A 14,297-nucleotide genomic window follows, 5' to 3' on the forward strand; every position below is an offset into this window, starting at 1 on the left:
TCCGTAGGGCAGCTCTGGAACTGGCTCAGGTAGCTAACTGTCGCACACAAGTCTGGTCTGGACGTCAACGTCACGTACGTGAGACAACCGATTAACTCTCGGTACGGTTTGTCAGTACGCTCGGCTTCTTCTCCCTTCTTCAACCGCAAACGGCATTCCATAGGTGTTGACGCAGCTTTGCACTCGTGCATGTCGAAACGACGGAGCAGATTCTCCAGAAATCCTCGCTGGCTAATCCGGAGACACCTTCCTTCCACATCCCGGTTAATCCTCATGCCGAGAAACTTCGCCTAAGTCCGACATCTCGAACCCGCTTGAGAGGCATCGCTTTACTGCTTCCACCGCCTTGAGTTGACGACCGACAACGAGCAAGTCGTCTACGTACAGCACCAGGATGATTTGTTTGCTGCCGGTTCCCTTAACGTAGAGGCACGGGTCGCTGAGGCTTCGACGAAATCCCAATCGCTCGACGAAACTGTGGAATTTTGCATTCCAGGCTCTCGATGCCTGTTTCAGGCCGTAAAGCGACCGGTTGAGGCGGCACACCAGATGCTTGCCACGCTCGAAGCCCTCCGGTTGAGTCATAAAAATCTCTTCCTCCAAATGACCGTTCAGGAAGGCAGTTTTAACATCCATTTGATGTACTGCCATCCGCTGTTCGTTCACAACTGACAGGACGACTAGCACGGTGTCCAACAGCACAACCGGAGAATAGGTTTCAGCGTAGTCGAATCCTGCTTTCTGGCTGAATCCGCGCGCTTTGTAGCGATCTCCTCGGTCACCTTCGCCGTGCTTCACTTTAAACAGCCACTTGCACGTAATCGGTACCCGTCCTTCAGGCTTGTGCTCCGGGTCCCATATACGATAGCCACAGGGAGCGTAGCCGACGAAAAAACCCTTTCCAGGACTTCGCATCCAGCTTCTTCCTGCGTTCCTTGGGGATGTGTACGTGTACGACGGCACCAAATGCACGCAGGTTGCGTACGTTCGGCTTCCGGCCTTCCCAGACTTCGTACGGGGTTTTCTGGTCGTCCACCGCGCGGGTAGGGCTGCGGTTCACCAGGTACGCTGCTGCCTGGATCGCAGGAGACAAAAAATCCATACCGATACCGCTGTCGCCGAGCATGGGACGAACCTTTTCTACGAGCGTACGGTTCACTCGATCCGATCCGGACGGTCCACTCGATTTGGATCCCCTTCTGTTTGCAGAAAATCTTGAACTCGCGACCGATATACTCGCCACCGTTATCGCAACGCAATCGGGAAATACGCGTACCGAATTTCGCACTCGCGATCGCTTCGTATTCTTCGAAACTGTCCAACACCTCATCCTTCGAGTTCATGAGAAACACGACCGTGAAACGACTAAAGTAGTCGACAAAGGTCACGAAATACCGTTCGCCATGAATGCTCACCGGCTTCACAGGGTCACAAACGTCCGAATAGATGAGTTCTAGAACCCGCTTCGATTTTCTACCTTCGCGCGCAGAAAACGGTTTATGCGTTTGTTTACCGGCAAGACATGGTTCGCAAACAAATTCACAAGTTCACTCGCGCTTCCGGAATGTCTTCTTCTTCTTCTTCTTATTGGCATTACATCCCCCCACACCGAGACAGAGCCGCCTCGCAGCTTAGTGTTCACCATTAAGCACTTCCACAGTTATTAACTGCGAGGTTTCTAAGCCGGGTTACCATTTTTGCATTTGTATATCATGAGGCTAGCACGATGATACTTTTATGCCCAGGGAAGTCGAGACAATTTCCAATCCGAAAATTGCCTAGACCGGCACCGGGAATCGAACCCAGCCACCCTCAGCATGGTCTTGCTTTGTAGCCGCGCGTCTTACCACACGGCTATGGAGGGCCCCGGAATGTAGAGAATGTTTTTCAGTGTAACTGGTATCGACTAATTCTAAGTTCTAATCGACGGTAAATTCTTCTCCGAGATCACGAACGTCCGCACTTACCGCAGTGCGAATATTGAATCCGACCACTACCTCGTTGCAGTATGCCTGCGCTCAAAACTCTCGACGGTGTACAACACGCGTCGAAGTCGGACGCCGCGGCTTAACATTGGGCGGCTACAAGACGGTAGACTAGCCCAAGAATACGCGCAGCAGCTGGAAGTGGCACTTCCAACGCAAGAGCAGCTAGGCGCAGCGTCTCTTGAAGATGGCTGGAGAGATATTCGATCCGCCATTGGTAGCACCGCAATCGCTGCACTTGGCACGGTGCCCCCGGATCAGAGAAACGACTGGTATGACGGCGAATGTGAGCAGTTAGTGGAAGAGAAGAATGCAGCATGGGCGAGATTGCTGCAACACCGCACGAGGGCGAACGAGGCACGATATAAACAGGCGCGGAACAGACAAAACTCGATTGTCCGGAGGAAAAAGTGCCAGCAGGAAGATCGAGACCGTGAAGAGACGGAGCAACTGTACCGCGTTAATAACACACGAAAGTTCTATGAGAAGTTAAACCGTTCACGTAAGGGCCACGTGCCACAGCCTGATATGTGTAAGGACATAAACGGGAACCTTCTTACGAACGAGCGTGAGGTGATCCAAAGGTAGCGGCAGCACTACGAAAAACACCTGAATGGCGATGTGGCAGACGAAGATGGCGGTATGGTGATGGACCTGGGAGAACGCGCGCAGGAACATAATTTTACCGGCTCCGGATCTCCAGGAAATCCAGGAGGAGATTGGCCGGCTGAAGAACAACAAAGCCCCTGGGGTTGACCAACTACCAGGAGAGCTATTTAAACACGGTGGTGAGGCACCGGCTAGAGCGCTGCACTGGGTTATTACCAAGATTTGGGAGGAGGAAGTTTTGCCGCAGGAGTGGATGGATGGTGTCGTGTGTCCCATCTACAAAAAGGGCGATAAGCTAGATTGTAGCAACTACCACGCAATCACATTGCTGTACGCCGCCTACAAGGTACTCTCCCAAATTTTATGCCGTCGACTAGCACCAACTGCAAGGGAGTTCGTGGGGCAGTACCAGGCGGGTTTTATGGGCGAACGCTCCACCACGGACCGGGTGTTCGCCATTCGCCAAGTACTGCAGAAATGCCGCGAATACAACGTGCCCACACATCATCTATTCATCGACTTCAAAGCAGCATATGATACAATCGATCGGGACCAGCTATGGCAGCTAATGCACGAACACGGTTTTCCGGATAAACTGACACGGTTGATCAAAGCGACGATGGATCGGGTGATGTGCGTAGTTATGGCACGTAACTTTGAGAAGATGGAGGAAGCCTACATCAGACTGAAGAGGGAAGCTAAGCGGATCGGACTAGTCATCAACACGTCGAAGACAAAGTACATGATAGGAAGAGGTTCAAGAGACGACAATGTGAGCCACCCACCGCGAGTTTGCATCGGTGGTGACGAAATCGAGGTGGTAGAAGAATTTGTGTACTTGGGCTCACTGGTGACTGCCGAAAATGATACCAGCAGAGAAATTCGGAGACGCATAGTGGCTGGAAATCGTACGTACTTTGGACTCCGCATCGAATAAAGTTCGCCGCCGTACCAAACTGACAATCTACAAAACGCTCATTAGACCGGTAGTCCTCTACGGACACGAGACCTGGACGATGCTCGTGGAGGACCAACGCGCACTTGGAGTTTTCGAAAGGAAAGTGCTGCGTACCATCTATGGTGGGGTGCAGATGGCGGACGGTACGTGGAGGAGGCGAATGAACCAAGAGTTGCATCAGCTGTTGGGAGAACCATCCATCGTTCACACCGCGAAAATCGGACGGCTGCGGTGGGCCGGGCACGTAGCCAGAATGTCGGAACCCGGTGAAAATGGTTCTCGACAACGATCCGACTGGCACAAGAAGGCGAGGTGCGCAGCGGGCAAGGTGGATCGATCAGGTGGAAGATGACTTGCGGACCCTCCGTAGACTGCGTGGCTGGCGACGTGTAGCCATGGACCGAGCCGAATGGAGAAGACTCTTATATACCGCACAGGCCACTTTGGCCTTAGTCTGAATAAATAATAATAATGGTATCGACTTACCCCTTGCTACGGTAAACACGTTTACGTTACCGTACTCCTTGGCGACGATGGACTTGTCCTTCGGCATTGTTTCCAGGGCGGTCCCAACGGTCGCAAAACTTAGCCCTAGCGTGAGCAAAAGGTAGCACACAATGTCGATCTCTTCCAGGTTCGCGCCGGTAGACTTGTAGTCTCGGACGATGCGCTCGAACATAAGAAAATGATCTTGCAGCGGCGGTCGTTTTTCGCCCGCTTTTCAGCCGCTAAAATCGGCTTCTCACGAATATTCAGCCTTCCGAGTTTCAGCCCTTTGTTATTTCAGCCTTATGTAAGATTTTTACTTTTTCAGCCTTATGAGCTTCAGCTTTATGTGATTCACCCTTATGTGGAAGCCCGGTAACGTAGGGCATTCAACTGAAATTAGTTGAAGACCTGTCAGCCAATGCCTTCGTTGCTGTCTTGCTGCGGTTCGTCTCTCGGCGTGGTGTCTCGGAACAGATCTTTTCCGACAATGAGACAAATTTTGTCGGTGCTCGCAACGAGCTTAACGAGCTCTATAAGCTTTTCAAGCAGCAAGCAACTACTCTCAGCCTAGGCTGATTGAACGGAAGATGATTCCATCAAATGCGCCGCACATGGGTGGTATCTGGGGAGCAGGAGTCAAGAGCACTAAGGCTATCTTGAAGAAGAAATGTCAATCGAGTCTTTTAAGCACGTCGGAGTTTTCAACCTTGCTTTGCCAAATCGAAGTTCAGCTAAATTTGCGGCCTATGTATGCTCACTCCGAGGATCCATCGGAGCTCGAGCCGTTGACGCCAAATCACTTCATGATCGATCGACCTTTGACGGCTATTCCGGAGACAAGCGGCGTGGCTATTCCAGTCAATCGTCTGTCTCGATGGCAGTATGTCCAGCGTCTGCGAGAAGATTTCTGGAAGCGATGTTCCCAAAACTACCTATTGGAGCTGCAAAAACCAAATAAGTCGAATAAGAGGCAAGAAAACATTTAACCTGGAATGGTTGTCCTAATTAAGGATGACAACTTACCACCACAATGTTGGAAAATGGGCATGGTGGAAAATTCGTATTTGAGACTAGATGGATTCGTCCGGGTTGTGGATATTAGAACCAAATGTGGTTTATTAAAGCGTCCAATCCACAAGCTGGCCCCTTTGCCTATACTGGACAACGAGTGCGAGAAACTCGCGGGGGAGGATGTTCGAGCCATCCCTTCCGAATGCAATGATACAGTGTATCGCTCAACCGCAACCTGCGATTCATTTTACAACCACACGCAGCTGCACGAAGGAAGCAGAGTTTGACGATGTTTTTTGAGGATGTTTTTTCATCCGAGAAGGAAGACACCATCATTGTACGCCGTGCTTCCCACTCGTCAGAGATGCATCCTGAACAGAACATGAGTCAAGAGCGTGAATTGGTGTTCTTAGTTTTGAACTCTGAACACAGTTCAGTGTGCACTGAGTTGGTACGCAAGCAAAACGATCATGGTTACTAAGATTCCTTAGATTTGAAACTATGCAAAAACATTCGAGCATGCTTGATTTCTATCCGTTAGATGCCCACGTGTTCCATTACTAGAAGAAAAATGTGTAGCATGCCGTCGCTTGAATTTGTTTTGCTAGGATACAAGTTGCTAAGTTAGGTCAGTGCTCTTGAACAGTGTGCAGTGTTCAGAACGGTTTGAACACGAGCACGCGTTCTCGTGTTCAGATACATCTCTGCCACTCGTTAAGGCGTCAAGTATTAATTAATAGAAGTGGTTTAAGAAATAAGTTTGTAAATAAATTTCGTTAAATTAAGAAAAGGACTTCTTTCATCCGGTATCCGAATTCCGTGGTTTGGTTCCTCGGAGAGTTCCGTCGGTCCGCCTATGTTGAGGTTTCCCATACAGTCCACTCACGAACAGTTTGCATGGTTTGCTCGAGTCGAGGTGCGCAATGCCACCCCAATACTTGACTCTTTCGACGATTACTAAGGAGGAAAGGATTGCTACGTGAGCTAGTACAACATCGACGATTTATTGGTCATAAATCGTGACAACAAAAACTTCGAGATGAGCCAGCCCCTGGCTGAAAGCTTCTTTAATAAAGACAAAAAAAGCTCGATCTTCCTAGCCAATTGATTTCGTTCGTAAACTAATTTAGATGAAGTCGATTAAGTTTGAACATGAAGCTTTCAATCTTCAAGCAGCGGATTCCTTGATGAAAGCGTTACCCGGTCCAACGCTGAACCGGATAATCAAAACTGGACCGTTCTGGGAACTGTACGAAAATGAACAACTCCATCGATAGTTTCATCATTTGCTTTATTAAATTATGCCAAAAATACTTCATTTGTCCTTGGCTGCTTGATGAAAAGAATCCTTTAAACCCGGTGCAAGACCCGCGCATTGTCCTTTATCCTTTATTACCGCAATCAGGGCAGACGCACGGCTTTTCCTGCGTATGGATCCGCTAATGCACCCGATTGGCTTCGTGTGATTTGAAGCGCTTGCCACAGATCTTGCACTCGAAATTGCGCGCATCCGAATGCGATGCGTAGTGCTTCTGGAGGTTCGCTCTACACGAGATAAAACATGTAATAACTTGAAGTTAAAATCGTAGTAACAAACTTACTTCGAGTAGAAACCTCTGGTGCACTTCTCACAGAAGAATGTTGGATCTCCATGGGTAGCCATGTGCGCACTAAGAGCACTTTTCGAGCGAAAAATAGAGACGCATTTGGTGCACATTAACTCTGCGTCCTTGCCGCAAGTTAGTTCGTGTCTGTGGCGAACTTGTGGTTGGAAGAACATCTTGGTGCAGCCCTCTCGGCGACAAGGGACCGTGCGTATTCCTAGAATTGGTGTCAGTGTGGTTCGTTCAGTATGTCAGATTAGGAATCAAACCAGTGGCTTACCATTGTGTTGGTTTATGTGATACGTCAGATGTTCTTGGCGATTGAAACGTTTCGGGCACTGATTGCACGCCAATGGAGGGGGATCTCTTGGCGGCTTGGTGCACGTCGGTCTGTGCTCCATGTAGATCGCCTCCGATTCGTAGAACTTCTTGCACCGGAAACAGTATTTCCTTTTTGGCGCGGTAGGCGCTGGAATTAGGTTAGGCAACGCTTTATCGTCGGCAGCGGAATGCTCCGTAGTTTCCGGGTTTGATTCTTCAGGAGCATCATTAGATGGCTGTTGGGCTTCAATCGTATCGTTATAGGAATCGTCGCTGGATTTTCTTCTCTTATTTACTGGGGTTGAATCATGAGTCAGCAAATGTGTTTCCAGTTCCCATCTAAAATCAAATAGATCGTAAAATTTCTTTAGGATAAATTTAACCACATTTGGTTTAATAAATATACTGCGAGGCAGTCTTGAGTTATCACAACTAATAAATAATTTCACAAAAGAAGGAATTTCTAATGCGGATGTTGAAATGTAAACTTACTGTTCTAAAAAAAATACGTTGCAAATCTGGCACTCATATTCTGGTTGGGCATCAACTGATTCGATGCTTTCAGAAACTATCGGCTGCATATTAAGCATCTCATCTGGGGGATTTTTCTTAGTGCAATTGGCCATCACCCTCGACTGAGCCAACGCTTTCAAGCAGGACGTCTTGAACTCGTGGAACAGATCGAACATTCTCTTACAATCTTTGCAACAGTTCGGACGCTCACGAGGTGAGCCCCACCTTCGCGCACCAATAACGAATATAATGCGCTTTCGGGTGATGGAACTTCGTCCTCCAACTTCTTTGAGAAGCTTCAGGCAAAACTGACACCTTAGATCACCGAGGTCCTGAACACGGCGCTTCTTTGGCTTCTTTGGCTTAACTACAACTCTATCTGTTATCAATTGCTGTTGACAGATGGGATCCAGTTCTACATCAGTCGGTTCTATCTGTTCCACCTTAACTTCCTCTAAGTGCTCCGATTGGAATGGTAGGTCTTGTATGTCGATGGGTTCTTGCTTGAGATTGATGGGTAATTCCATTTGCACACCGTCTTCTGCAGTTCATATACAATGCATGGAATTGAATAGGTATTTGGAGTGTTTCAGAAAATTTAACATTGAATACATCATAGTGCTTTGCCTTCGGCAGTGTTTACATATTAAGGTTCCCCCAAACACACGCGCCGGCCCTTGGCGGTATGGAAGCGTAAATGGAACACTGCATGCGACCCAGCAATAGAGTCGCGGTGACCAGTCTGGGGGAGCCTTTATGATCATTTCAACAGTAAATTTTCTCCGAATCACTAAATGGCGGTACTATTACCACAGACAAATAGACATAACACTCGAAGATATTTCATCGTTCACTGAATTAGCACTGAATTTAAAAAATCATTAGTTGGTCAAGTGACCACTATCGCAATTTAATTCGTGGTTTGCCCAAGTCAATGAACGCAAAAGATATCGTTAGTGTTTTTTTTTTCGTGACAATTAATTTTAGCGGTAAATGTTCCGTGTGCTGTCGTATGTGCTCTGTTACTGCTCACCTTGAACGAGCATATCCCATGCTTCGCGAAGAGGAGGCTGATGAGTTGAGGAGCTCGTTGGAAGTCCCAGTTGAATCCGTTGAGCTTCGCGAATCAATTTCCTCGCTTCCACTCGTTTTCTCGCCGCCTTGCGTTTTTTAGATACTCTTGCTGTGATCCACATGTGTATTTATTTATTAGTTTTTTTTTAGTGAACATCAAACACGCTCAGAACCTGGTATACACGTATCTGAACTCGTACCCGTATTTAAGTACAGAAGTACAAAGCCAGCAATGCAATTATTGTGAAATTACGTGCGCTGTCCATCACTCGCTTTATTCCGTTTTGATTCATTAAGACTTTTTGTCCTTTCAGCTTGCTGTTTTGTGCTTTTGTAATATCATAGTTCAGATGAGCGTGACACAGTATCCCGCGGATGTGTGTTTGATGTTCAACATGAAAATTATCAATATAAAGTTGTTTTCTTAATCCAGATGAGGTCTCACAAGATTTTTCCAACAATCTGTACCACGATTAAAGTTGCAGATAGTGCACTACATTTGATATACCTTTCTGAATAAGGTTTACCATACAGATTGAGATAAAATCCAACTTCGATATTCCGCCACAATTTAACATGATAGGAACACAGTACATACGCATATCTTTGGGAAGCTTGGTTCTTTTTGGATCAGATGAAGGGCTGGCCAGAATCGTCGTTCTATCTGCAGGTCACGAAGAAAGGCTTAAACAATTAAGAATGCTATTATGTGATAAACTTACAAACTTCTGATTGTGATCGCTGAGCTAAACTATGTATTTATCGTATTAATTAATGTATGAAATAAAAACAAAATTAGGGTGTAATATAAAATAAGAGCTGTTGAAAGAATGCTCTCTTCATTGATTGACGTCTTCATTTAACACTGAAAAAAGCATGTCGTCAAAATTGGCGTAGGGGAACAGGTGGTAAAATGAACACGTTAAGGACTCGCGTTGAATTCAATCATAAAACGAGGATAATTTGCTAGTTTTACCTCTTGGTTCAACAATTTTAATCATATTCTTATTGCACTGAACATTTTTTTCGCTAATAAACATTGTTTTATGTATATAGTTTTTCATCGAAATAAAAAACATCGAAATTTCGTATGTACTTTTAAACTCTAGCACTGTATAGGGGCCATCCAGAAACCACGTGGTCATATTTTTGAAGATTTTCAACCCCCCCTCCCCCCATGTGGTCTATCGTGATCATTTGGCAGACAGACCCCCCCCTCCCCTTCCCCTTTGACCACGTGGTTTTTTTTCAAGTACAAAAATTAAAAAAAAAACCCTATGTAACTAAAACATACACACTTAGAATATTTTACAGTATACGGTAATTTTTTACCGAACTTTCAACAGCTGAACGTACGGTAATCAGTTCGGTAAATGAAACAATTACAGATCGTTCGGTACTTTTATTTTGTGATGATCTGTCAAAAAGTACCGTACAGTTCGGTAATATGAAAAGTGAAATTACCGAACGTTTCGGTTCTCTTTTCTTTTTGAATTAGTTTAAATATATGTATTTTTTATGCTTTCAAAGGTTATCAAATAAAACAACTTGTAGTTTCAAAACATGATTTTTTTAATTGTTGTCTTTATTTATCATTTAATGTAACAAGAATCAAGCACGGCTTCTGTATAGGGAACAACCAAAACACATTTCACGCCGTTGAGCTTGGGAAGAATATTTTTGCTTACGTGTAAATAGGTTGAAAAAATGTAGAAGACGCATAACTTTTGTAGAAGAACTGCATTGCCAAAATAAGAAACTGAAAAATACAATTGTATTGATGAACGAATTAAACGATCAAGAACGAAATATACCTGTTTTTATTCCGATAAAAGTGGTCGACTGTTCTTAATGTTTCGAAGCAACCTCTAGCTTCTGATTGAACAAAAATGTTTTTGACCGAGATTTTGACAGTTTGACAGATTAGCACTTTACCGAAATTCTGTAATACCTAATTGGCTTTGCAGTATGTTCGGTACAAAATTTACCATGTACGGCAATACTTCGATTTTACAGAACGAACTGTAAGTATAAATACCGAACTCTGTCAAATCATTTTGAAATTACAATTTGTTCGGCAAAATGTTACCGATTTCCGGTAAAATTATTCTCGTTAACCGAACATACTGTAATTTTTTGTGTTTACCGTAGTTTTTCGTCAAAACAATTACCGAACAGCGAAATCTATTTTAAGTGTGTATGGTTAATCCGATCAATTTAGAAGATGAACAATTTCAACTGATTCAAAATCAAACTAAAACCCAGCATGGAAATTATAAATTTTCATTATTTCGAAGATTTTTATGATGTTATCATGTTGTAATGTGTATCAGGTATTAGGTTATCTAGAACTCGCATAGCTTCGATGCATCAGGAGGATACAAAATAATGCGGACTCGCGAATATGTTATGAAAATTTCGAGAAAAATTTATAATGGTTTAGAAATTTTCCAAAATATCCCTATATTTTTTAATTTCTTTATTGGTGATTTTTTAAAATACATAATTGCAATTTTTGCTTATACAAGTGCTAATTAATTATTGTTTTGTGGAAAATTTTCAACTGTTTATGGAAATTTTGCATTATTTGCAGTAATTCTATATTTATTTAATACTCATACCCTGATTTCTTCATTGGCAATTTCCAATTCTATTATGAAAAATTTCTATTTTTTCTCTAATAAATAATCTATCTGGCTCATCTCTCAAAATTTCTAATTCTTCATTGAAATTTTATTTTGATATTGACTCGTGGAATCCAATGATGCCATACTAAACATATTTTCTCGGTCACTCTGATGTCTTTCGAATAATTTCCCAAGGAACTTCTATTCCATATCTCGAATATGCTTCAGTCAATGGTCCTTTCATAAGCGACTCATAGAAGAATGAATGTATTATAGATCAATTATCATTTTGGAGTTCGGATCATTCGATTTATCCAATTAACCAAATTATGAATGATGTATGATATAATATCCCATTAGGTCCATTGGGTTGATATGACAATTGTTATTTGTACAAGCTACTACAGACGTTTTAGCTAAAAAAAAATATGTTGAGCTTTTGAATGGAATGTCTTTACTTGTCATAAGACGAGTTTGTACCTTCCCATTTAGTTCCACCACTTGATTGTACCTTGATAGATACGTATTTCGACCTCAACAGTAAGGTCGTCGTCAGTGTTTCGTACTTGACTTGACTTAGGTTATACAAAACTTTTAGGTTTTAAAAAACGTCCTGGGAGTCGTAATGTTTGAACTACTTAATCATTCAAGTCCGTGAACCCAGTGCTTCTAAGGCCCTACAAAAAAAGTCATAGTCATTGTGCAGCGTGATGTTGACTCAAGATAATTTTGGGTACCTTGTCTCTTAGATCTCATGGTCATGGAAATTAGGATCATATGCTTATTTCATCGGATTGGGTACATACCGATGATGAGGACATTACAAATGTCATGATTGATCACCCGCGAAGTCGTGGGCTGAACTTGAGAGCAATCACTGGCTTAACGCTCAGGATGACCCATCTTATCTGAGTGTTCAGAATGATTCAAACATTTCAACTTCATTTGCATGCTCTTGGAATCGAAATCTTCCCAAGGTTTCGGATAACTGAGTTTTCAGGGTCAGTCAAATTTGAGCTCCCATATTTTTTTCTGTAAAACCAATATCTAGATGAACAATTTTACTGAAGAAAATGGTGGTCTAGTCCTCTTTTGTGATTTAATAGACAATCTAAAACGCTGGACATATATGACCCATCCGTTCTGAAAGGGTTGAGATTTGTTTTGGAATTCAATTTCAATCTTTATTATAACACTATTTATTACCCTAGATTGTTTTAGGAATTGGAGTGTTTTTTTCTGGAACACTGCCACTTTTTTTCATATCGCAGGACTCTTCTTAGTTCTAAGACCCTTTTATGAATTTAAAAAGCATTTTATTTAGAATTTCATGTTGATTTTTTAAATGCAAACTTCTCTATGTCATAACCTTTTTCATACGCACTACTAGAATTTTGTGCATTATTGATCGAAAAATTTAATAATGCACCTAAATGTTCTAATTAGGTGCATTATTAAATTTTTCGATTAATTAGTCTAATTATTCAATATCATAAGAACTAGGCTTCTTAATCCTAAATAATTGCCTTCATTTATTGCTTGGATTAATTTTAAATTCCAAGATCTTCCTAATTTTCAAGAATAATTATTCTGGAGTTGCAAGGGAAACCCTTCAGAATATTTAGAAGAAATGCTTCGGAGTCTCCACGGAAAAATCTTCAGTATTTCAACGACTTTTTTTTTCCGAAATTCTGTGGAAGAGTTCCTAAAAAAGGTTCGGTAGAAATTTTGAAGAACTAGAAGAATCCGTAGAAGGATCCGAAATGCATATTTTCGATGAAAATGCCAATAAACATCAAATTCCGAAGAATTTCCAGTATAAATTAGAAAAAAAAATCCAGCTTACTTTTTTTACATAATCTCTAAAGATTTTTCAAAATCCTGGGCAACTTTAATGAATCTTCAAAGGAAATTCTTCTAAATTTCCAATGGAAATTTTTTTCGTTTTTTAAATAGAAATCTTAGAAATTTTCAGCAGTTTTTTTAATTTCCAAAAGAAATTATTTGGAATATACCAAAATATTTCCGATGGAAATTCCTAAGATTTTCCAGTAGAAAATCGAAAAAAAGTTCATCTAAAACACCAATAATGAATTTCCCGAGGATATTCCGATGTTTTTACAAGTGGAAATAACGAAAAAATTGCACTTTTGTAGTACTTGTGAAGGTTGTACTTTAGAAGCAATTCCAATAGGAATTCCTTAGAAAATTAAATCAAAATTTTAAAAATTTTCTGATGTGAAAATTCCTTAAAATTTTTAAATCATTTCTTGTGCTTCTTTGCATGGTAAAGATTTAAAGCATTGTTTAGCTGAACCTACAAAGAAATCAAAATGACTTTCCGAAGAAGAATGAATTTCTCATGAAATTTTGGAAGAATTTATGGTGCAAATTCAAGAAAACATGAACCTTGAGAATTCTAAAGATTTATTCTTTGAAAATCCAAAGTATTTTTTGAAGATAATCCATAGACTCTTCCGTGGAAATTCTAAATAATGCCTCGAATGAAAAATATTTGGAAAATTTAAAAATGTGATAGAATTCACAAAGAGCGTAAAAAATTTCATTTCAAAATTCGAAATTTGAAAACAAAAATCCAAAAACAAAAATCAACGGTAATATCAAAGTGTTTCATGTGGCATTGGCTATTTAATTTCTCATGAAAATTCAGAAGATTTTTTCTTGAAATATTTAGAAGTCTTCTTCTTCTTCTGTGGCTCCATATTCCAACTGGAAGTTGGTCTGCTTTTCAACTTAGTTTATTCTATTAGCATTTCCTCAGTTATAAATTGAAAGTTTTAAATGCCAGCCATTGTACGATTATATATCTTGTGTAGCAAGTACGATGGATACATTATACCTAGGGTGTCAACAATGTTTGACACCCGAAAACAGCCTAGACAGGAACGAGAATCGAACTCGTCATCTCCGGATTGGCAATCCTACGCCTCTGCCCGTAAGGCTAACTGGTGACTGAACATTTTGAAGTGCACCCCCTAAAATGTTCGAAAAACTTATTTTGGAAATGAAAAAGAATTTCTGGTGAAGATTCGGAAGAACTTGTCGAAGAAATTCATTAGAATGTAAAAAAAAAGGAAAATAAGAA

The 14,297-nt window shown here is 42.0% G+C and overlaps 1 protein-coding gene across 1 annotated transcript; it reads right to left on the reverse strand.

The window, feature by feature from the left end:
* Nucleotides 1-6,434: 6,434 nt before the first annotated feature.
* LOC134222824 (zinc finger protein 473-like) lies at nucleotides 6,435-9,431 on the reverse strand. Its single transcript, XM_062701973.1, is given in 7 exon segments — nucleotides 6,435-6,597; nucleotides 6,654-6,873; nucleotides 6,937-7,316; nucleotides 7,470-8,031; nucleotides 8,524-8,673; nucleotides 9,163-9,228; nucleotides 9,287-9,431. Coding segments are annotated over 6 exon segments (1,479 nt in total). The 5' UTR covers nucleotides 9,167-9,228; nucleotides 9,287-9,431.
* Nucleotides 9,432-14,297: the final 4,866 nt, after the last annotated feature.

The sequence above is a fragment of the Armigeres subalbatus genome, chromosome 3 (genome assembly GCF_024139115.2).
Source record: "Armigeres subalbatus isolate Guangzhou_Male chromosome 3, GZ_Asu_2, whole genome shotgun sequence".
NCBI lineage: Eukaryota > Metazoa > Arthropoda > Insecta > Diptera > Culicidae > Armigeres > Armigeres subalbatus.